Source organism: Narcine bancroftii, chromosome 6 (assembly GCF_036971445.1).
Source record: "Narcine bancroftii isolate sNarBan1 chromosome 6, sNarBan1.hap1, whole genome shotgun sequence".
Classification (NCBI taxonomy): domain Eukaryota; kingdom Metazoa; phylum Chordata; class Chondrichthyes; order Torpediniformes; family Narcinidae; genus Narcine; species Narcine bancroftii.
In genome coordinates, this window is record NC_091474.1 from 30,723,337 (window position 1) to 30,745,873 (window position 22,537).

At 42.9% G+C, this 22,537-nt stretch overlaps 1 protein-coding gene across 2 annotated transcripts in view; it reads left to right on the plus strand.

The window, feature by feature from the left end:
- fer1l4 (fer-1 like family member 4) overlaps positions 1 to 22,537 on the plus strand; it is a 139,241-nt gene that overhangs the window by 74,642 nt on the left and 42,062 nt on the right. For both annotated transcript variants that reach the window (XR_011339998.1, XM_069884593.1), the window contains exons 23-29: positions 2,083 to 2,263; positions 6,284 to 6,408; positions 9,118 to 9,252; positions 14,521 to 14,694; positions 15,865 to 15,978; positions 17,032 to 17,193; positions 20,331 to 20,499. Coding sequence is in view for 1 of the 2 variants with exons in the window: in XM_069884593.1 (XP_069740694.1) it covers positions 2,083 to 2,263; positions 6,284 to 6,408; positions 9,118 to 9,252; positions 14,521 to 14,694; positions 15,865 to 15,978; positions 17,032 to 17,193; positions 20,331 to 20,499 (1,060 nt within the window). In the remaining variant the exon portion in view is untranslated. The remainder of the gene's footprint in view (positions 1 to 2,082; positions 2,264 to 6,283; positions 6,409 to 9,117; positions 9,253 to 14,520; positions 14,695 to 15,864; positions 15,979 to 17,031; positions 17,194 to 20,330; positions 20,500 to 22,537) is intronic.

The following is a 22,537-nucleotide window of genomic DNA, read 5'->3' on the forward strand; positions in this document are numbered from 1 at the left end:
ATAGGAGATGGAATGTATTCTGCCTGGAGGTCAGTGACCAGTGAAATTCCACAGGGATCTGTTCTGGGGACACTACTCTTTGTGATTTTTATAAATGTCCTGGATGAAGAAGTCAAAGGATGGGTCAATAAGTTTACAGATGACCAGAAGGTTGGAGCTTTTGTGGATAATGTAGAAGGTTGCTGAATGTTACAACAAGAGAAAGACAGGATGAAGATTTGCGCAGAAAAGTGACAGATGGAGTTCAATCCAGATAAGTGTGAAGTGATGCAATTTGGAAGGTCAAACATGAAGATGGAGTACATGGTTAATGGCAGGATTTTTAACAGTATGGAAGAACTTAGAGTCCACATCATAGATCTCTCAAGGTTTATCCCCACAGGTTCATAGGCTACTTAAGAAGGCTTATGGTGTATTGGCCTTCATTAGTCAAGGAATTGAATTCAGGAGTTGTGAGGTGATGTTGCAGCTCTATAAATCTCTGGTGTGAACACTCTTAGAATATTGTGTTCATTACAGGAAGGACGTGGAAGTTTTGGAGAGGGTGCAGAGATTTGGCATTGCATGAGGCCATGGATAGTCATGTAGTGTGGGAATGGGGTGTGGAATTAAAATAGTTGGCCTCTGGATGGTTCCTGTTATTACACTGGACAGAGTGAAGATGCTCAATGAAACAATCACCAGTAGGGGTCCAATCTCTCCAATGTGAAGAAGGCCACAATGGGAGCACCAGATGTAGTCGATGACCCCTGTGGATTCACAAATGAACTATTTGGGGTCCTGAATTGTGGTGAGTGAGAATGTAGAGAGAAGGCACCTATAGCATTTCTTGCGGTCACAGGGGTAGGTACCAAGAAAGTGATGACTAGCCAAGGGAGTTCTAGCGAGACCATCGGAGAGGAGAAGATGGGTCTGGTGATGGGTCACCTTGTAGGTGGCGGAAATTGCAGAAGATAATAGATGCAGAGGCTGGTGGGATGGTAGGTGAAGACAAGGGGAATCCTGTCCTTGTTGTGTCTTGGGGTGGAGGGGGCCAAGGCAGATGTATGGGAAATAGAGGAGATGCAGGTGAGGGCCAAATTGATGGGCAGTAGATGGGAAGCCATGTATTTTGAAGAAAGAGGACATCACTGATGTTCTGGAATAGAAGACCTCATCCTGAGAGCAGATGTGACGAAGGCAGGGGAATTGAGAGAAAGGAATAGAATCCTTACAGGGGACGAGGTTATAGGGAACTAGCTCAGAAGAGGAGTTGCCAGCATAGATCAGCTATGATCATATTGAATGGTGGGGCAGTCTAAGGACCTCTCTCAGCATCCATGCTCCTATTTTCCTGTGTTAGAACTTGCCATCAAATTCAAACTAAAATTCTCCTGCATCCCTTTACCCCAATTGATTGTCACTTTAATTCTCTGTGTCACATCTATTTCAGTCTTCAGATGACTGGACTTTTTCTTTGAAATTCAACTCAAGGAATAACTCTTCAGTTTACATTAAAGAGCATTAGAAGCCTCTGGATGCAAGATTTGGATCAATTTCAGAATCTGAATGAATGAGAATTTATTGTCATATAAACAAGTACATGTACAAATGTATTGAAAGTCTCATTTTCTGGTTTCTCTTCTCCCATTAACACCAGTTCTCAGTCTCTTTTTGTATCTTTACTTCTCCCTTGACCACACTCTCTCAACTTGTACCATTACTCCTTTATTCGTTTAATTTTTGTTTTCTACCCAATCATAGATCTTCCTTTCTCTTTGAAGTGAAACACAAAAGTCTGCACACACTGTAGTAAAAACACAAATATGCTGGAGGAACTTATTTATGGATGATGCGAGACCTGCTGAGTTCCTCCAGCAATTTTGTGTTTTTACTTCCTTTTCTCTTTCTACCTCTCTCTGATTTATCTCTGTCTGAAACTCACATTTTCGTCATCTCAGACAATCCTGACAATTCCTGTAATTTGTTTCATTCTAGATTGACATATCAACAGTATTATGCTTTTGGTTTTATTATACCTGCTAATTAATCAAATACAGAATTCTTCTCTGATTAAAGACATATTTTGATGTCATCAACCAGGCCCCAGGCGCACCTATTGGAGAGATATTTGCTAAACTGGAGCTATACTTGTGGCTGGGAGTCACAAAGTCGAATAAAAACATGATCAGCAGTCTTCCTCAGGAATACATACCCATCTATGAAGAAGATGCAAGAACAGACACCCCACAGATGCTTCCACCGATCAAGCTCAACAGTGATTGTGAGGAACAGGATGAAGACTGAATCTTAAAATGATGACAGATGGTTTAGACCTGGGGTTGAGGCAGCACAGTTGGTTGGATGCAGATGTTTAACATTTGGTATTGGAAGTGGCTTTTCATGCAGCAGGTGTGGAGCAAGTGGGTCCTTCCAGGAGGTCATCATGTTAGCTGAGAAGGTCTTGGGTTTATCACGTCACCTGCTGTGCACATTTGTCAGCTTGAGAGAAAGAAAAGATGCTGTGAATCTGTGATCTTACTATATATGCATGTAATAGTTGAGTTTTGTCGACCAATTTTCAGGGTAAAATTTAGGGGTTCGACTATTACATGCATACTATTTTTGATCACGGAAAGCACCTGCATCGTTCAGGTTGTCGGATGCTTGGACGGGAGGGCGGCCAGGGCCTAAGCGAGAGTCTGCAGTAGCGGTATCGTGAGCATGGATGGGAGGGTGGTCAGGGCCTAAGCGAGAGTCAGAAGCTGAGATGGGAGAGGGGCTGGACCTTGGTGAGAGTCCATGGTGAAAGGGTTGGGAGCTCCAGAGGGCGGATGACCAAGAAAGGTAGCAAGTCCAGGGTGGCCGGGACCTAGGCAAAAGTCTGCATTCGGGGTGTTGGGAGCTCAGATGGGCAGGTAGCCGGGGCCAGGTGAGAGTACTTGATCAAGCGATCGGGAGCACCGGAGGACAGGCAGCAGGGACCAAAAATACAGAATTGACTTTTACACATGATATATGGAAAATACCAGATTTTTGGGCCAAAAATAGTGTTGATTTCTACACAGTATCAAAGATTGTAAGTAATTGTGAGCATTTGTGATCTAATGTCGCATTCAACGGTTTCCTGTGACAGAGCTGTCAACCTTGGGCTGAATAATAAACGGAGTGAATCTAACTTCAAGCTCCCTCCAGCCAGACATGCCTACAGCCACCAGCACTGAGCAGCTGCCCTGGATCCTCACCACTGGGGCTCGGATGGCTGGCATTTCCCTGGATCCTCAACACTAGGGCTCAACTGGCCAGCATTGCCCTGGATCCTCACCACTGGGGCTCAGCTGGCCGGCATTGCAGATGTTTTTGTGTTCCCTTTGTTCAGCCTGGGATCAGGATTGATTTTATTCATTTTCAGGCAATCTCACTCAAACTGAGGATATTCTCCAGGGTATGAAATAGTGAGTGAAAGATAGAGATGCAATTCTGCGGCGAGATTGCATTAGTTTTTGAAAGTTGAGGCACTGATTTTGGAAGGTTTCAAATTCTGCAATCTTGAAGAGTAAAGAAGTGGAGAACTTTCTGAAATGTGTTGGGGAAACTTTCTTGATCATTATTTCCCAGCATGGAACAGGTCATTCAGCCCAACTTGTTCACTGAATGACTGAGTACCCTTCCATGTTCTTCCTTTCTCCCAGCACTTTGGTACCAAGGTTAATCAAGTGCTCATCCAGACACTTCCTAAGTGCTGTTAGTGACCCTGCTTCATGCACTCTTTCAGGTAGTGCGTTCCAGTTACTTCCAGACTTTGCCTAAGAAAGGTGCCCTTGTATTCCCTCCATATCTTTGGATAGAAAAGGTTTAGAGAGATCTGGGCCAAAGGCAAACAAATGGCACTGGACAGCCAGATGCAGGGAAAGGTTTAAGTGCTGTAAAATTCTAATACTCAGTGTCTATGCAAAAGCTTCCCCTTTTCAAAGGTTGTGCTACCTGCAAACAGCCTTTCCCAATCATCCTTTGCAAGTTCCTGACAAAATGATTCTGAGCATAATTAAGGGCTTTAATTTGAAGACCAGACATTTTTTCCAAAATATTTTACCTCTAACGGAACTGTGGTCACTGGTGCGAAAGTGCTCCCACACTGACACTCCTGTCACTTGCCCTGCCTTGTATACAAAAAGGAGGTCAAGTGTTGCCCCCTCTCTGGGAAGGCCATCTACACGTTGCTTGAGAAAACTTTCCTGGACACACTTACCAATGTTTCCCCATCTAATCCCTTGGATCATGTCTGTCCTAGTCAATATTAGGGAAGTTAAAATCATTTACAATTACAATTGTATTATTCCTACATTCGTCTGTGATCTCCCTGCATATTTGTTCCTCTCGTTCTCATTGACTTTGGTGAGCCTACAATGCAATCTCATCAAAGTGATCACTTTCTCCTCATTTGTAAGTTCTGCCCACATGTCCTTGGTGGATGATCCCCCATGAATATCCTCAAGAGGTACTACTGTGCTATTCTCACTAATCAAAAGCATAACTTCTCCTCCTCACCATGCCTGCAGCATCTGTACCCTGGACCCCTGAGCTGCCAGTCTGGCCGTGATTCTATAATAGCTCTAATATCCCAATCCCTTGCACCTATCCATGCATTGAGGCTTCATATATTAAAATAAGTACAGTTCAGTTTATCAGACCTTCGTTGCTCCCTGTCCTGCCTACTGGACTTGTTTCCTTTCATTTCAATATCTGTATCAATTTTCTCATCTTTCAGATAGTGACTAGTTCAAACCCTCCCAAATAGCTCAGGCCACATCTTCGTGCCAGGTTATTGGTGCCCCTCCAGTAAAGAAGAAACCTTTCTCTCTTGTACAGGTCACTTCTGCCCCAGATGAGATCCCAAATACTTCAAGAATTGGAATCCCTTCAATCTGCACCAGTTCCTTAGCCATCTATTCATCTACCCAAAACCTTCTCTTACCAACCAGGAGTAATCTAGAGATTATATCCCTTGATGTCCTACTTTTTAACTTTCTGCTTAACTCCCTATATTCATTTTTTTCTATCTATTCAAGATTCCTTTATAATACAGAATGTTTTTTTCTTTGGTTTGGCTTCGTGGACGAAGATTTATGGAGGGGTAATGTCCACGTCAGCTGCAGGCTCGTTTGTGGCTGACAAGTCCGATGCGGGACAGGCAGACACGGTTGCAGCGGTTGCAAGGGAAAATTGGTTGGTTGTGGTTGGGTGTTGGGTTTTTCCTCCTTTGTCTTTTGTCAGTGAGGTGGGCTCTGCGGTCGTCTTCCAAGGAGGTTGCTGCCCGCTGAACTGTAAGGCACCAAGATGCACGGTTTGAGGCGATATCAGCCCACTGGCAGTGGTCAATGTGTCAGGTTCCAAGAGATTTCTTTAGGCAGTCCTTGTACCTCTTCTTTGGGTGCACCTCTGTCTCGGTGGCCAGTGGAGAGCTCGCCATACAACACGATCTTGGGAAGGCGATGGTCCTCCATTCTGGAGACGTGACCTACCCAGCGCAGTTGGATCTTCAGCAGTGTGGATTCGATGCTGTCGGCCTCTGCCATCTCGAGTACTTCGACGTTGGTGATGAAGTCGCTCCAATGAATGTACAATTACACAAAATTGCTTTCTGCCTGCCATACAGACAGACATAAGAGTCACCATTAGTGTAGACCGGCATCTCTGATAGTATGAGAAAGATCAGCAAAAGAGAGTCCTTCAGAGTCAGATTGTGTTTGTGGATCCTTGATTATTGGTACTAATATTCAAGATTATTATCAATCTGAATGTACATATACAACCAGATGAAATTGCATTTCTCCAGACCATAGTGCATACACATATTCACCCATGATACACTTCTCACAGCACATACTGTAAGAATCATATACATGAAAATATATAAATATAAATGCATACAACAACCTCTGGCTGCTCACTCTCCCCCTTCCAACCATTTGGGGACATCCTTGACCCTGGCACCCAGGGAGGCAACACACTGTCCTGGAGTCTTCATTTGTGGCACAAAACCTTCTGGCCCTCCTCCCATCAATCCACAATCTCTACAGAACTACTTGTCTCCACTGTCTCCTGCTGGGCTGTCTGTCATGGTGCCATACTTCAGGGAAAACAAACCCAGCTGATCCACTGCTATCCTGTAACTGAAGTCCTGGTGAATCTCCTCTGCACCCCCTCCAACACATAACTTGAGATGTATTTATAAAGCACCTGTAACAAAGCAAAAATATATTTGTTTTGTGTGACCAAATCTCTTTTTTTTCCTGGCTGACAGACAACAGTTACTTCCAGCTGCGAGCTCACTTGTACCAAGCTCGAGGGCTGCTTGCGGCCGATGATACTGGATTATCAGATCCTTTTGCAAGAGTTGTGTTTTCAACTCAATGTCAATCAACCAGAGTAAGTAACTTGAATCATCATTGACATAATGCTTATTTTTATTGATGAATTTTTTGAAATGTTAATGGAATTTTTAAGCCATTTCATTGCTCATTTTCAATTGGTTCCTCATTTGGTTTCTGAGAGAATAAGCAAGACAAATGGTGATTAATGCTGTGAAGTAATATTTGTAGATGTATTTGGGAAATAAATTGGTAAAATTAGAGTAGGTTACATACATACACACATTTAAAAACCGATCTTATTTGAAATACTGAAGAATTCATATTCAGTGACTTTACAGAAACTATGGAGAATGCTATGTACATTTCACAAGTAGGTGCTAATTGAAATGATGTCATGAAATTAATGAACTGAAGAAAGGTCGTCTGTATTGTACATTTTTACAAGACTTCTGACCTTTCTGCAAAGTGCTCACCCAAAGGTCACTCCTGGAATCCTGTTTACCTAAGAACAACAGATGTGAGCAGAAGACTAACTCCTATTGTTTGCTGGAGAATGGGGGGGTTTGCAATTGTGTGTGTGTGTGTGTGTGTGTGTGTGTGTGTGTGTGTGTGTGTGTGTGAGAGAGAGAGAGAGAGAGAGAGAGAGAGAGAGAGTGAACAGTCACAGCTGAAACAAGCAAGAAAAGCTGGTTGGAACTGAAACAGAAACTCCAGAGTGGCAGATGGCTGGAAGTGCTATCTGTCTGATGTTTCTCTTGGAATAATTGGAACAGAAAGGAACTCTGTGATAGCCTGAAAGAAAGAGGTTATCACCTGGAGAACCCTGATGGGGCAAGTTTCATCAGCAAGACAATGAGGTGACTAATGGTAGTACCTCAGTTGTGGAAATCCTGGAATAACCAATTTCTCTCTGCAAACCTACAAAGAACTTTCCTGAGCAGTAAACATTGTACTTTTAGAGCACAAAAGTCTGGTGAACTTTATCCATGTTAAATTCTGTGCACAGTATAAGAATTGCCTGCAACCAGAGAACTTGGAAGAATGAGAAGTGAGATTGAACTGTGAACTTAAGAACTTTTATTAAATTTATACACACATTACGTACACATCTGCTTAGAATTAGAAGGGGGTTAAGTTGGGTTAGCTAAATTAATAGAGATAAGTTAAAATTTTAATCTGTTTTCATGTTTAAAGATAATTAAAAGCAACTTTTGTTTAAGTAACCATTTGTCTTGGTGAATGTCTATTGCTGCTGGGTTTTGGGGTCCTTTGGGCTCATAACAGATGCACAGTCCAAAGAAGGATGTTGGAATCTCTCAATAACTTCAATGCTTATTTTTAAATAGTACTATGAATAGAATTGGAGTACTGGAACACTTATGTTTGAATACAATTTAAATCTAACTATGATGAAAAGAAATAATATGCCTCATGACAAGAATTAGAATAATAAATTTATTTCCTGCCCAAGAGTATGACAGAAATGATGGGATTATTAACTGCTGCCTGTGCTAGATGAACATTAGTTAAAAGTACAGGTTTTTACAGCTATTTGTGGGAGATCCATGAAGGTGGTGATTAATCTATCCATCCTCTGGACAGGATTACAGTATTCTTAGCTCTGTATTGCACACCATCTTTACATGCAAAGCCATCATGCCCATATTGTAATGCAATTATGGAAACAGAGCAGTCCAGAAACAGGCACTTCTGCTCCCATGTCTGCACTGAACCTGGCCGATCTGAACTAATCCTATCAGCCCTGACACAGATCGTACCTCTCCATTCTCTACCCATTTAGATGTCTGTCTAACTGCTTCTTAAACTTCATTCTTGTATTTACTTACACCATCTCCATTAGAAGAGCATTTTAGGCACCTACCACCCTCTGTATAAAAAAATGTTGCCTGGCGTGTCTCCTTTAAACTTCCCCTTGTATGCCCTCATATTTCCATGCATTAGGATTCCTCATTTGACACCTTCCAGCATCTCTATCTCGCCTTCCACCACTGGCTGTATCTGTTCATAATTCCATCTCACCTGATTCCATCTTTCACCTACCAGATGCTGTGCTTGCCCCTCCATCTCACCTTTTTATACCAGCAATCTCCCCTGTACAGTCCTAATGATGGGTCTCGACCTGAAATGTTGACTATCCCTTTGAATCCACAGATGCTGCTTGATCCAATGAGATCTCCAACAGTGTTTTGCTCAAATATGGAGTTATTTCACATGGTTTCTCAACTTAACTCTTTTCATCTTACCTCACTGCTGGTGACCATGTTACCATGACTCCAATCTCTGACATTTCCTCATTAAAACCTCTGCTTTAATACCCTCTTCCAAAGTAGTTTTTGGCTTGCTCTGACAGATTCCTACAGGACAGGCAACACTTAGTGAGTATGGGGCACATCAGGGATGTTCAATGCTTGAATCTGGAGCACAAAAAAATATGTTGGAGGAACTCGGGTGGTTGAGAAGGAATAGAATGATTGACGATTGAATCTGAACCCATCATCATCAGGTCTCGAGTGTCTTCATGAAGGGTTCCAACCTGAAACATTCTATTTCTCCAAAATGCAGCTTGACCCACTGAGTTCCTCCAACAGATTTTTTTTTACACGCAAGCAAACCTGTTTTACTTTACAAATGATTTTTGGATTTGCCGTCTCCTTTCAGAGTTTTAGTGAACTGCTGCATACTGTATCTTGGTTATTGAATGCAGAATTAATTATGTGTTTTTTATTCTTTAATTCTTCCATAGTACTTGGAAGAAACGCTGTCTCCAATGTGGTGTGAGATGTTGCTGTTCGATCAAATCCTAATTGAAGGAAGTAAAGAAGAACTGAAGAATGATCCACCCATGATCATCATTAACATTTTTGACTTTGATAATTTTGTGAGTCTCTTCTTAAAAATTATCACAGGTTCTAATATGATAGATTTTAATTCCAGTACTACAAATATTTACAGGCCACTGTGTACATTCTGGCCAAAAATTGAGTGTCTTGGGTTCCTTCATCTTCCCAGCTCTTGCTCAGTGCTCATGCAGGCAACATCTATTCGGATGCTTACAAGGAAATGTAATAAATAAGTTGAGGATATCTGCTGCGACCATCCTTTCAGACAATGTGATTCAGACCATTTCTTTGGATAGGAAAAGTTCTGCTCTGTTGCCCTCTGATCTTGCTACCAATTAATTTAATGTGTCCCCAAGTTATTGACCTATTTGCCAAGGTAAATGGATTCCTCCTGTTCACCTTTCAGGGCAGCACAGTTAGTGTGGCAGTTAGTGCAAGGTTTTTACGGTGCCAGTGACTGGAGTTCAAATAAGGAGCTTGTACGTTCTCCCTGTATCTGCGTGGGTTTCCTCTGTATTCTCCAGTTTTCACACACTGTCCAAAACGAACTGGGGGTTATAATTGAGCAGCATTGGCACGTGGGCCAGAAGGACCTGTCTAAATTTTTAATTTGTCCAGCCCTCCTCCTACCTTGGTACATCTCAGTCAAATGTCCCTCCATCTTACTTGTTCCAAAAGTCTGAACTGCAGGTTGGTACTTTTCTCTACATAAGAATTCTCCAGTACTGTTAATATCTTCTCTGTACCCTCTAGTGCTTTCATGTTCTCCTTGGTTTGGTGCTGAAACTATACCCAATAGACCAGCAGTTCGTCTGCCTCTTTATTCTGTGCTTAAACCAGTAATGGCCACAAGAATCCCCATCCACCCTTTATAATGTTCCTGTATACAAGAAAAGTTTTCCCAGAACCATGTTGCAATTTTGCGGAATTTCTAATGACTGCCACTACCTTGTAGCTTTAGTTTATTAATAAATATTATGAAAGGTGAGTGACCCAGTGCTGACTGGAATTAAACAAGAGAATCTTCAGATGTTGCAGACACACAAAAATGCTGGAGAAATTCAGCAGGTCATGTAGCATTCATAGGAATCAAAAGGCAGTTGACATTATGAGCCTGAGCCCTTCATCACGAATGTCCTGAAAATCTCCACTGCACATGGCCCTCCTGCCAATAAAAGTTCAGCTGTTAACCTCTTGAGTCAACTTTGAATCAAATGGCACTTTCCCAGAGACCTCTTTCCTGGCAATCTAACATAGAACATGACAGCATAGTACAGACCCTTTGGCCCATGATGTTGTGTTGTGTATAAACCTACTCCACATCAACTTGACCCTTCTCCACCTCACACCCATAACCTATTTTTCTTACATGCACGTGCCTGTCTAAGAGTCTTTTAAATGTCCCTATTGTGCCAGCCTCCACTACCACCCCTGGCAATGCATTCCAGGTGCCTATCACTCTCTGTGTAAAAAAAAAAAGTACCTCTGACATCTCCCTGAAACTTCACTCCACTTGACTTTAACAGATGTCTGCTGGTATTGGTTATTGCCACTTTTGGAACTTTGTCAAATGTCCAGTTAAAATCTATGTAGACAATTCAAATTTCTTGTCTGTATCACACTTTCTTTATTATCTCTTCTTAACTATAGAACCATAGAACATGACAGCACAGAAACAGGCGCTTCAGCCCATCTTGTCTGTGCTATTATTCTCCCTAGTCCTTTAGACCTGCACCCAGATCATAGCACTCCATGCCCCTTCAATCCATAACAAAAGGTCTGGGCCTGAAACACTGCTACCCTTTACTTCCTTTGGCTATTGTATGAACTACTGAATTTTTCTAGCACGTTTGTTTCTAGCGTAACAAATCCCATGCTTTGTCCCTAGTTTATCTCTGTGCCTCTAGGTGCTGATTCATCCAAAGATTTCTGGAGTCATGCAGTTTTATAGCATGGAAAAGGGCCCTTCAGTCCAATCTGGTCATACTAAGCAAACATTTGGATCATGTCCTTCTAAATTTGTCATATCGTGTATCTATCTAAATGTCTTTGGAATGTTACAAATATACCCACCTCCACCACTTCCTCTGGCAGCTGCTTCACAAAATATAGGAGCAGAAGTAGGCCAATCGGCCCATCTAGTCATGAGCTGATCCATTCTCCAACTTAGCCCTATGTATCTACATGGCCACCACCCTCTATGTGAAAAAGGAGCCTCTCAGATCCAATTTAAACATTCCCTTCTCAACTTAAATCTTTGCCTTCTTGTTTTTTTACTCCCTTAACCAAAGAAAACTAAGACTATTTAAGTCTTGGAACACACTGCCAGAGGAAGGGACCATCGTGACATTTAAGAGCCAATCATACTTGGGAACATGGTCAGCATGGATATCATGGGCAGAAGGGCCTGTTCCTTTTCTGTCCTGATCTTTGTTCTCTGTCACATTCTTCCTCCTCAACATCAATGTCCGTATTGTCCTGCTCCTCCGGAAGACCCAAGCAAACCATTAAAAGGTTCATACTTGAACACCATCCGTGTCTACACTTTGCTACAAGCCAGCAAGACAGACCCTTTGTTTTGCACAATTGTATGTAAGGGGTTCTCCTGGTTATGAATGTCCTGATGTAGAACCTTAGGTTTACAAATCTGACTTTACACACATTCTTCCATTCATTTTTCAAGCTAATAATATGATAATTAAAATATTTCGTGTTTTTCATTAATGATTGGATACAGAATAAATTCTACAACCATAGAACATTCTTTTTCTTTGGCTTGGCTTCGCGGACGAAGATTTATGGAGGGGGTAAAAGTCCACGTCAGCTGCAGGCTCGTTTGTGGCTGACAAGTGCGATGCGGGACAGGCAGACACGGTTGCAGGGGAAAATTGGTTGGTTGGGTTGGGTGTTGGGTTTTTCCTCCTTTGCCTTTTGTCAGTGAGGTGGGCTCTGCGGTCTTCTTCAAAGGAGGTTGCTGCCCGCCAAACTGTGAGGCGCCAAGATGCACGGTTGGAGGCGATATCAGCCCACTGGCGGTGGTCAATGTGGCAGGCACCAAGAGATTTCTTTAGGCAGTCCTTGTACCTTTTCTTTGGTGCACCTCTGTCACGGTGGCCAGTGGAGAGCTCGCCATATAACACGATCTTGGGAAGGCAATGGTCCTCCATTCTGGAGACGTGACCCACCCAGCGCAGCTGGATCTTCAGCAGCGTGGACTCGATGCTGTCGACCTCTGCCCTCTCGAGTACTTCGACGTTAGGGATGAAAGCGCTCCAATGAATGTTGAGGATGGAGCGGAGACAACGCTGGTGGAAGCGTTCTAGGAGCCGTAGGTGATGCCGGTAGAGGACCCATGATTCGGAGCCGAACAGGAGTGTGGGTATGACAACGGCTCTGTATACGCTAATCTTTGTGAGGTTTTTCAGTTGGTTGTTTTTCCAGACTCTTGTGTAGTCTTCCAAAGGCGCTATTTGCCTTGGCGAGTCTGTTGTCTATCTCATTGTCGATCCTTGCATCCGACGAAATGGTGCAGCCGAGATAGGTAAACTGGTTGACCGTTTTGAGTTTTGTGTGCCCGATGGAGATGTGGGGGGGGTGGGGGCTGGTAGTCATGGTGGGGAGCTGGCTGATGGAAGACCTCAGTTTTCTTCAGGCTGACTTCCAGGCCAAATATTTTGGCAGCTTCTGCAAAACAGGACGTCAACCATAGAACATTACAGCACAGAAACAGGCCCATTTGTCCTTTCTAGTCTGTGCCGAACCATTTTTCTGCCTAGTTCCACAGACCTACACCCAGTCCATAGCCCTCCATACCTCTCCTATCAATGTACCTGTCCAAATTCTGCTTAAATGTTGAAATTGAGCCCACATTCTCCACTTCAACTAGCAGCTCATTCCACACTCCCACCACTCTCTAAGAGATGTTCCCCCTAAACGTATCCTCTTTTTCCCTTAACCCATGTCCTCGAGTTTGTATCTCACTTACCCTCAATGGAAAAAGACTGTCTATATTTACTCTCTATCCTCCTCATAACTTTAAATACCTCTATCAAATCTCCCTTCATTCCAGGGAATGAAGTTCTAACCTGTTTAACCTTTCCCTGTAACTCAGTTCCTGGAGTCTGGGCAACATCCTAGTAAATCTTCTCTGGACTCTTCTATCTTATTGATATATTTCCTGTAGTTTGGTGACTAAACCAGCACACAATTCTCTAAATTTGGCCTCATCAATGTACAATTTTACCATAACATCCCAACTCTTGTGCAGTAAAATAGGCCAAAAGCTCTCTTTACAACCCTATCCACTAACTTAATTATAGGTAGTGGTAGGATGATCATTCAATGAAATGAAGGAATTACAGCAAGTATTTGAAATGCAATGCGACATGGATTGTTGTAGAAAACAGACATTTCTGACATAGAAAAAATGGCTTATAGACAGTTCTCAAAAACCAAATCCTCATTCCATGATTCTCTGTATTCATTTGGAAAGGACAAATTAAATTGTATGACAGCTAAGTTAAATGATCGTGGATACAAGAATAAGAGTACAGTTTTAGTGGGAACACACAGAAATGGTGAAGGAACTCAGCTGGTCTCGTGGCATCCCTATGAGGTAAAGATATATAACTGAAATTTCAGCCTGAGCCCTTCTTCAACCAATGAACATTGATATATCTTTACCTCCTATGGACACTGTGACCGGCTGAGATCCTCCAACATTTCTGTGTGTTTTTACTGCAATCACAGCATCTGCAGTCTTCCATGTTTCACACAGTTTTAGTGGGCACTGTTCTATCACTGAAACAAGTAGCAGTGACCACAACACTATTATAGCGCCAGCGACCAGGATCGGAGTTTGAATCCCATGCTGTTTATCAGGAGTTTGTATCTTCTCCCCGAGCATCCTTGAATTTCCTCCGATGTTCCTGTTTCCACCCACCATTCAAATCATACCAGGGGTTGTAGGTTAATTGGGCCGGAATGACCTGTTATATGTGTAAATTTTTTAAAATTAAAAATTGAATGTAATTTAAATTTATGGTTCTAGTGAGTACAAGACTGTGGATGGCAGGTGTGTCGTTCTCACTAGAATAGGTCATCCTCATGCTAGTAATTGTGGTTAATGCTCTGCCTCTTCCTTCCCCTGAACAATCTTGGCCCCTGTGTGGTGATGTACAACAGAGCGGCAAGTGGATGGGGAATTCAGGTCTAGCTTCTGACATGTTATATTTTGATCTGCAATTATAGCACGTAGTGTGAAATCCAAATGATAATGTCTAATGGTACCTTCCCATAAATTGCAGGGCAGCCCGGAGTTCCTTGGACGTGCTTTTGCAGTTCCTAACATCAAACTACAGGATGAACAATACGAAAGACCTGCCTTGCAATTTTATGACATTAACAAAGGCCAAAGAATGGGTGGTGAGCTGCTGGCAGCGTTTGAACTGATAGAACTCGATTACAGTGGATATGGAGAGGTAGGAAAGCTGAAATCATTAATTTGGTCTCTCTCGCTAAAGTGAATGTTGGTAGAATCATAGTTATATAGTATGGAATAGGCCCTTCAGCCCAACTCCTCCATGCCAACCCTGTTGGCATTTTGAACCTATGCTCTCTAGTTCTAGAATCCTCTACCCAGGAATAAAGACTGCGACCCGCCCCCCCCACCCCCCCACCCCGTGGCACTTTAGTCAGAGAATCATAGAAACAGGCCCTTTAGGCCCACACAACTCCCACCTGTTGATATTTGGCCCATATCCCTCTAAATCTATCCTGTTCACATATCCATCCAATTTTTGTTCTTAAACATTGCAATAGTTACCTGGCTCAAACACTTCCTCTGGCGGACTCTGTGTTTTAAAAAAAAGTCTCCAATCATGTTTCTGTTAAATCCCTCCACCCTCACCTTAAACTTGTTCTCTAGTTTCTGCTCCTGTGAAGGATCTGCTCCTGTGAAGGGTCTGTCCCTGTGAAGGGTCTGTCCCTCTGAAGGGTCCGTCCCTGTGAAGGGTCCGTCCCTGTGAAGGGTCCGTCCCTGTGAAGGGTCCGTCCCTGTGAAGGGTCCGTCCCTGTGAAGGGTCCGTCCCTGAGAAGGGTCCGCCCCTGTGAAGGGTCCGCCCCTGTGAAGGGTCCGCCCCTGTGAAGGGTCCGCCCCTGTGAAGGGTCCGCCCCTGTGAAGGGTCCGCCCCTGTGAAGGGTCCGCCCCTGTGAAGGGTCCGCCCCTGTGAAGGGTCCGTCCCTGTGAAGGGTCCGCACCTTTGAAGGGTCCGCTCCTGTGAAGGGTCCGCCCCTGTGAAGGGTCCGCTCCTGTGAAGGGTCCGCCCCTGTGAAGGATCCGCCCCTGTGAAGGGTCGGCCTCTGTGAAGGGTCGGCCCCTGTGAAGGGTCTGTCCCTGTGAAGGGTCTGTCCCTGTGAAGGGTCTGCCCCTGTGAAGGGTCTGCCCCTGTGAAGGCTCTGCCCCTGTGAAGGATCTTCCCCTGTGAAGGGTCTGCCCCTGTGAAGGGTCTGTCCCTATGAAGGGTCTGTCCATTGTAGGATCTGCTCCTTGTGAACGATCTTCTCTTGTGAAGGTTCTGTCCTGTGCAGTTTTTGTCAAAGTGGAAAAAAATATAGAAATCAGCTCTGTTCTTAAATATGATTTGTTTCAGCCATCTCTGCCAGAAGATGTGGAATCCAGACAACCAGAATTTCTTGATGCACAGGAGAAATACTTCATTATTCCTGCATCAATCCGTCCAAGGCTCAAGAAATTCAGAATTGAGGTATGTTTCCATCTGATATTAATCCTCCTTATCTTAATTCCACAATGAAATAATATTTCTTCAACACAAATGCCAGGCAATGTCTGGCATGTGAAAGCAAAAGAGGTTCTCACCACTTACTGCTGATGAACACTGACCATCATCAAGTCTACACTTTGACATTCTGCGTGGCAACATTCATCGGAATCTCAACTCAATTATCCACATAAGTTGTGGTTACTGGATGAGGTGATAGGCCAGGTATCGTGAAGTGAGTGATTCATCTCCTGACACCTGAGTTAGTCTTCCCATAGCTATAAAGTGCAGGTAGAAGTCCAGATATCCTCAACTTTCCTGATTGGCTAAAGCTCCAAAAACTCTCCACAAACTCAAAATCGTGCAGGAGATTGCTTAAATATGTATCCATCCACTCCCACTGTTCCCTCTCTCCACCACTGTGACTCCTTGGCTGCTGTGTGTGCCATCTACTAGAGAATTACTCTCACTTACCTTGGCTACACCGACAGCACTTCACAAAGCTCCGCTGTTAATAGTTAAGAGTGAAGTGTAAATGCACACTATAATCCCTATATCCACAGATGAATTGGACCCTGTTAACCTATAGATTGAACCACAAGCTAACTAAACTATTTTTAATTTATTGTGGATGCAGAAAAGACAAACTTAGAATCAAATGTGTTTTGCAAAACATGAAAGTCTTCATGGTTGAAGTAGAAACACAATGATGGAGAAACTCAGCAGGTCAAACAGTGTACTTTATGTAGCAAAGATAAAGATACATAACCAACATTTCAGGTTTGAGCTCTTCATCAAGATATGACAACATTTTGTCATAACTTCATGAAGGGCTCAAGCCCAAAACATTGGTTATGTATCTTCATCTTTGCTTTATTAAGTACGTGGTTTGACCTGCTGACTTTCTCCAACATTGTGTTTTAAACCAAATACATTTCAACGTACACAATTATTTCTCTAAGTGCTGGATTACATTTTCAGATTTTCAATATATTATGTGCCAGCAAAAAAAGTATAAAGAATATATTATTTTTCTAGGTACTGTTCTGGGGATTCCGAGACCTCAAACGTGTCAATCTATTTGAAGTGGTTCAGCCACAAGTGACAATGGAATGTGGTGGTCAGAAAGTCGAATCTGAAGTAATTGAAAATTACAAGGAGAATCCAAACTTCAGTGAAGTTGCAAAGTATTTTGAAGTGGTGCGTAGCAAACTATCCAATCTGACAATGGTTGGTGCTGGGTTTTGTGAAGATGTGTAAACTTTTGAAACATTCCAACCTGCATCCCAACTTTCTCCTCCTTGCCCCTCACTCATCCTTCTCTTTATTGAGTTTCATAGCACAGAAACTGACCCAATTCCTCCACGCTGACCGAATTGTGAACAAAGTTAGTCGATTTGCCAGTGTTCAGCTTGTATCCCTCTGAATCTTTCCTGTGCACTATCTGTCTAACTCTCTATCAAATGTTATAATTCTACTATTTCCTCTGGCATCTTGTTCCATGTACCCATCACCATCTGTGTGAAAAAGGTGCTCCTCAGGTTCCTATGAAATGGCTGACTATTTACCTTATCTATACCCATCATGATTTTATTAACCTTTTATAAGGTCCTCCCTTAGACCCCAACACACCAGGGAAAACTGTGCCAGATTCTCTTTATAATTACTAGTCTCATGAATGTTTCAGGCCCTCTACCCAGCTTAATGATATCCTGTAGGTGAACAGAAATGCACACAACACTATGAGTGTGGCCTCACAATATCTTGTACAGTTGTAAGATGATATTCCTGGTCTTGTACTCCAGACAATTATGTACATTGATGCCAGAGGAAATGCAGAAGACTAATAGCCTAAATATGCCTAAGATTGTCTGATCTTGGAGGCTAAGCAGGCTCAGGCCTAGTCAGTAATTGGAGGGGAGACCGCCTAGGAATACCAGGTGCTGTAGATTTCTGTGAGGGGCTCTGGACAACGTGGCAAGTCTTTGCCTTATGGTAGACAAAAGTTAAATAATTTCATGTATTTTACATTCTAAATGTAGTATTATGTGACAATAATGGAACCTTTACTCAGTGCCCTGACTAATGAAGGTAAATATGCCAATGATGTTCACTAGCCTCTCTATCTGCCTCTCCACTTTCATGTAACCCCCAAGTTTCTTTGTTCGACAAGAATCCCCCGGGACCTATGACGTCCTGGTTTAATCTATTAAAGTGTGACACCTTGTTCTTGGCTGAGTTAAATTCTATTTGCCATTTCTTGGCCACTTCTCCACTACATCTAGATACTGTTGTAATCTCAGATAACTTTCAGTGCTCTCCACAATACCATCAATTTTGGTGTCATCTGTAAAATTGCAAACCAAACTTGCCAACCAAACAACACTGGGCCCTGCACTGATCCCTCTGGCACACCACTGGTCACAGGCCTCCAATCTAAGTGACTTCCCACAACCACACTCTGCCTCCCACCATTAGGCCATTTCTGTATCCAGTTGGCCAGCTGGATCCCATGAAATGTGATCTTCTCGATCAGCCTCAATCCAGATACATGATCTTGGCAAAGGCCTTGATCAGTATGTCCATACTGAAAACGCCTACCACACGCTCTCATCAATTTTCTTGATCATCTTTTCAAAAAAACTCCATCAAATTCATGAGACACCATTTCCCACCACAAAAGCCATGCTGACTACCCCTAATCAATCCTTGCCTTTTCAAATACAAGTAGATTCTGTCTCTCAGAACATGGAACATTGAACATTGACAATGCACTACAGACCATTCGGCCCTCAAAATTGTGCTGACTTGTATAATCCTGTTCCACATTGATCTACCCCATTCCAACTTCATTTCTCTTACTTCCATGTGTCTATTCAAAATTCTTTTAATTGTCCCTAATATTTCAGCCTCCACCACCACCCCTGGCAATGCATTCCAGGCACCCACAACACTCTGTGTGTGAAAAAAAAGAAAAAAAGAATTGCTCTCGCCCCTCTTTTCCATAACTATTTAAAAACTAATGAAGTTATGGTCGCTGTTCAAGTTTGTTTAGTTTATTACCATTTGACTGTACATATACAGATGAAAACAGCATTTCTCCAGATCACAGAATGCGCACATTCACACACAATACACAGCACATAATAATCACAGAAATACATAAAGATAGAAAATAAAATAAATATATATCAATATTTTGGAATGATTTACTTGTTTCATTTATGAGTGAAGGTTGCAAGAGCAACTTCTTTGGGAAGATGCAATTTCTTGTGCAGGTCTTGCCTTTCCTCGATGCACCCAATGATCCAATAATCTGATTTGCACCCTGTTCCCAATCGCTGGTGCTGTAACAGCTTTGCGCTAACTGCTTCACTAACCTCATCTCTCTTCCTGCCAATATCATTGGTTTCAATATTGGCAAAGACCTCTGGCTGCTCACCCTCCATTTTCAGAAAGTCCTGAGCCTGCTCTGAAACATCCATGACCCTGGCTCCAAGAAGACAACACACCATCCTAGAGACTTGCTTATGGCCACAGAATCACCTGTCACTACTCCTGACTAAAGAGCCCCTATTGATCTACTGGTCCTACCCTACTCTGGATTTCACTGATCTGGCTGCAGCTGCTATTTTCTTGAGGCTATTTTACCCCTCCAACAATATCCAAGATGATATACTTGTTTCAGAGAGGGATCGCCACAGGGGACTTCTGCACCATCTGCTTCTCCCGACAATCATCTATCTATCTGCCTGAATATTGGTGCAACCAGTCCACTAAAACTCATATCTATGACCCTCTTGACTCCTGTGTGCCCTTCGATGAGTCTAAGTGCCATCATAACCAATCCAAACAGTCTTGAGACAAACTACAACAGGGCATGCTTCCTGCTGATATACTTGTCAGATGTCCCTGATTTCCCAACTGTGACAGGATCACTCTGCTTTACTGTCTGCTATCACTCTCCTAGGAGAAAGGAAAAAGTGAAACCTTCCCTAAGTGCTGCTCACCAACCTCACTGAAGCCCACACTTGGACCAGAGGCAGCACTTTGACAGCAGCCCTTCTCAAAAGGGCCGCTTTGCTCAGGCCTGCCTCCTTCTTAATGCACCCGAAACAGAGGCTTTTTAAACCTTGCCTGTGCTGCTTTCTCTCTCATTTATCCAGACAGTGCCGCCTGAATCTAACAAGTACTCACATTTAACAATCACCTTTTAAACTTCCCTCCATAGGGCAGAGGAATAATTTCCACTCTTTGTTGCTATTTCCCAGAGATGAACTGAGCTTCTTCAATGTTATTTTCAAGAGAATTATTTAATTGGGACATTTGTTTGACAGGAACTGCCAGAGCAAATGTACCTTCACCCTCCGCTGAGCATTGTTGTGGTGGAGCAGCGAGCATTTGGGCGCACGGTGCTTGTGGGCTCATACACTGTCACCAACCTACAGCAATTTTCCCTGAAGGAAATGGAGGAGAATCCAACCCCAACTGCGCCCAACCCCCAAAGTAAGGAAAACTCGATAAGAAAACTTGGAAACAGACATAGTTGCCTGATGTCTATACATTTTAGAGAAGATGCCAATGCTAAATTAACTGCTTGAATTGCTTTGACACTTGTACAATCTGGCACTGTCTGAAGTTCCACATTGTAGCCCATTTGTCCTGCATTTACAGTATTCTATTGTTTCTGTACCTTGAGATGCTTCTGTGCTGGAGGCCAGCAACCATCTGAATGTTTACTGCACATTGCACTGCATGTGTATAATGACTCCTTGAGTTCGGCAATAGCATCTTCAGGCTGGGGGTAGATAGTGGACAGACGTTCACTCGATTGAGGCATCGTGTCAACATCCCAGGCACTCTGTAGAATCGCTGAACAAGGAGGCATTCAAGAAAGTATTGCCATGCAAGAGGGTAAAGGTTTTAGGATGGAGAAAGGAGTTTTAAAGGGGATATGAGAGGAAAGTTTTATTTTACATAGAGAATGGAACATGCTGCCAGAGATGATAGTGGAATCAGATACAAACCCTACATTTAAGTGAGAGTCAGTTAAAGAGGGTCGAAATGTATCTAATGCAGACAAATAGGATTGGTATAGATGGACAGGAAGGTCTGCATGGATGTGGTGGCTGTGTCTGTGCTGTACCACTCTTGATTTCATGTCCACATTAAAATAACACAGGTAATCAACATATTTGTTTATTTCTTTCGCCTTGTTTGTAGTTTTCACAAAGCAAACTGTTGATCCCACAGCAGTAATGGTAAGATCAGACAATCTGTTGACTTTCTGATAAGTTCCATCTCCAGCTCTCATCCAAGAGTCATCGTGTCACAGACCTGTACATGACACAGCTATACAGACCCTTTACTCCCAATTCATCAACGCCAACCAGGTTGTTCATCTCACCTTGTTCCTGTGTTTGAGCCATATTTACCCAGACTTTTCCTATCCAAATACCTGCTCCAAATGCCTCTTAAATGTAATAACTGAACCTCTGGCTGCTTCGTCCATATACCCATCACCACCTGTGTGAATAAGGATCTGTTTGGGTCACTTTTAAACCTTTCCCCTCTCACTTCAAACCTGATTTATTTAAATTTATTTATTATGGGTATTCAGATAGAATGAAAAGCCTTTCAAAGGCTAGCAAAGAGTTGCCACCTCTGGTGTCATCTTACAAAAAAAAAGAACAGAAAATCCCCTTAGAAACAGTGAAGGGTCAAGGATCATACCACTTCATTCAGATAAGTTCCCTAAATACGGACTCCCCTTTGCTGGGAAAAAGACCAGAACTATTCATCTTTTCCGTGATGTCGTGATTTTATAAACTTCTGTAAGATCACCTGAGCCTCCAGCACTGCAGGGACAACAGTATCAACCCATCTCAAGCCCTCCAGACCTTGTAACATCCTTACCCTGTCCAAGTTAATGACATCCTTCCTCTATATGGGTGACAAGAACTGCACACAATATACTAAATGTGGCCTCACAAATGTTTTCTACAGTTCAAGCATGATGAACCAACTCTGTACCCCAGTCAGTGCCTGCCCTGACTGTTGAAGGCAAGTGTGCTCAACTCTTTCTTCACCACCTGTGTCACCACTTCCAGGGAACTGCCTTCACACCCCTAGGCCCCCTGTTCCATGACGTTTTCCAAGGGCTCTGCCATTTACTGTGTAAGACCTGCCCTGATTTGACTTCCCAAAATACTGCAACACCTTACACTTGATGGAGTCAAGTTTTATCTGCCGTTTCTTGACCAACTTCTGCAGTTGATCTACATTCTGCTTTCTCATTGTCCACTTTACCACCAATTTTAGAGTCATCCACAAACTTAACAATCACTGTAACTAAATTATCATCCAAGTTATTAAAACAGTTAACAATCAACAGTGATTTAACCATGGATCTGTATTCCACACCAATGGTCACAGGCCTTAATATGAATACAACCCCTACCCCTCCCCCTCCATTACCACTCACTGACTCCTGTCATCAAGCCAAATTTGAGTCCATTGGCTAGCTGGCATGAGACTTAATGCA